At 57.5% G+C, this 1,786-nt stretch overlaps 1 protein-coding gene across 1 annotated transcript in view; it reads left to right on the plus strand.

The window, feature by feature from the left end:
• The first annotated feature begins 1,379 nt into the window (after positions 1-1,379).
• The window catches only part of LOC119308085 (translation initiation factor eIF-2B subunit alpha-like), a 4,768-nt gene continuing 4,361 nt past the window's right edge, over positions 1,380-1,786 (plus strand). The window contains exon 1 of the mRNA XM_037584198.1: positions 1,380-1,785. Coding sequence (XP_037440095.1) covers positions 1,380-1,785 — 406 coding nt within the window. The remainder of the gene's footprint in view (position 1,786) is intronic.

Below are 1,786 nucleotides of genomic sequence, written 5' to 3' on the forward strand. Positions count from 1 at the left end.
CTTGAAACAATAAAATGAGAATAATAGGTCTATGCAAAAATTATGTATCCGTAGCAACGCACCGGTAGTAATTACTAGTTGGGAATCGTTTCTAGCCGGGGACCGGCCGAATCTTGGGCCGGTTCCGAGCCACGCTGGCTTCTCGGGCTTACCCAAGCCACGTCCCGCGCGAGACCCTTTTTTTGTTCGGCCCCACGTGGACCGCCCCTTCCCCCTTATCCTTTTCCCAGCCACACGTCTTCATCCCCTACCTCCAGTCGCATCCTTCCCCTGCGTCATGTTTCTTCTTCCTTTTTCCCTGCGCTGGTGCCGGCCGGTGGCCTCTGCTGGCCGTGTGCTCCGCCGAGACGGAGGACTGCCCAACTGCTGATGGCCGGTGGCCGCTGGTGTTTGTGTTATGTGGGACGCGATGGACGAAAATGCTGCATCCGGTAGCAGGGGGTGCTAGAATCGGTGGTCGGGAATGCTGCATCCGGTTTTTTTTGTCTACAACCGGCGTACCAGTGGTCGAGGATGCTACCACCCGTGGCCTTTTTTTTGCTACAACCGAGCAATACAAAGCTGCAATGGGCAGCCATGGGGGCTGGAACCGGCGGTGGTCATCGGCGCACTTGTAGCACCATGGCAGCCATGAAAAATGGGTTGTAGCAAATTCCGTCGCCGGTTGTAGCAAAAACCGATTATGGTTGCAGCAAAACATCGTCATCGTCATCGCAGGGTAGCAGCTAAGACATGAAGTTTGAAGCTTTTTTCAATGCCGGTTGTAGCTTTTTATAACGGCGGTTGCAGCTTTTCATTGTCGTCCATGGCTTTTCGTCTCTACTGTTGAAACTTTTTTCATCGTCGAATGAAGCTTTTTCCATCGTGAGATGAAGCTCTTTTTGTCACCGGTTGCAACTTTTTGTCGTCGTCCATAGCTTCAGTCGTATACGGCTGAAACTTTTCTCATTGCCGGTTGAAGCTTTTTGCCTTATCGGTTGTAGATTTTCTAGTCGTCGGTTGCAACACTGGGCGTCTCCGCGAGCTGGAACCAGCGATGAGCGCGAGCTGGAATCATCAACGAAGCGGCAGCCGGTGCTGCGAGGGGCGCGGTGGGAACTGCGTCGAGAGGGAGGGGGAGGTCGCGAGAAGACGTTGGGAGGGAAGAAGCCGTCAACGAACTGCGTCGGGGGCGAGATGGTGATGCGTGCGTAATCGAGGTTAGTGCCGCGTGGGATGGAGGGCGCCGTTACCGCTCGTGCGCGCGAGAAAAGGGGCGATAGAAAGGTATGATCTAACGGCCCCACGCGAAGTGATCGGACGCTGGGCATGCGACGGGCCGAACCGACGCTTACTAGTTCTCCTAAATTCTTGTACTAAGAAGGCTACCAACCGCATAGATGTTTCCACGTCCTACACACTTCTCCCTGACCAGTGATTCCCCTCTGCCCTGCCCACTCCTTCCCATGGAGCTCGACGCCGCCCAAAACCCTAACCCTGAACCCCCCATCTCCGCCTACTACCAGACGCGGGCGGAGCACCATGCCGTCGTCTCCAGCGACTGGCTCGACCACGCAGCCGCTGCCGCCTCTCTCCCCGATGCGCACGCCGACGCCGACGCCGCCCCACCCCCCTCCCCCGGGAGCAACGGCGGCGGCGTCATCGAGGAGTTCAACTTCTGGCGCCGCAAGCCGGAGGCCGCCGAGGCGGTTGCCGCCATCATGGCGCTCGCCGCCGTCATCCGCTCCAGCAGGGCCACCACCATGATGGAGCTCGAGATCGAGCTCAAGAAGGCTTCCGACAAGCT

Source organism: Triticum dicoccoides, chromosome 5B (assembly GCF_002162155.2).
Source record: "Triticum dicoccoides isolate Atlit2015 ecotype Zavitan chromosome 5B, WEW_v2.0, whole genome shotgun sequence".
Classification (NCBI taxonomy): domain Eukaryota; kingdom Viridiplantae; phylum Streptophyta; class Magnoliopsida; order Poales; family Poaceae; genus Triticum; species Triticum dicoccoides.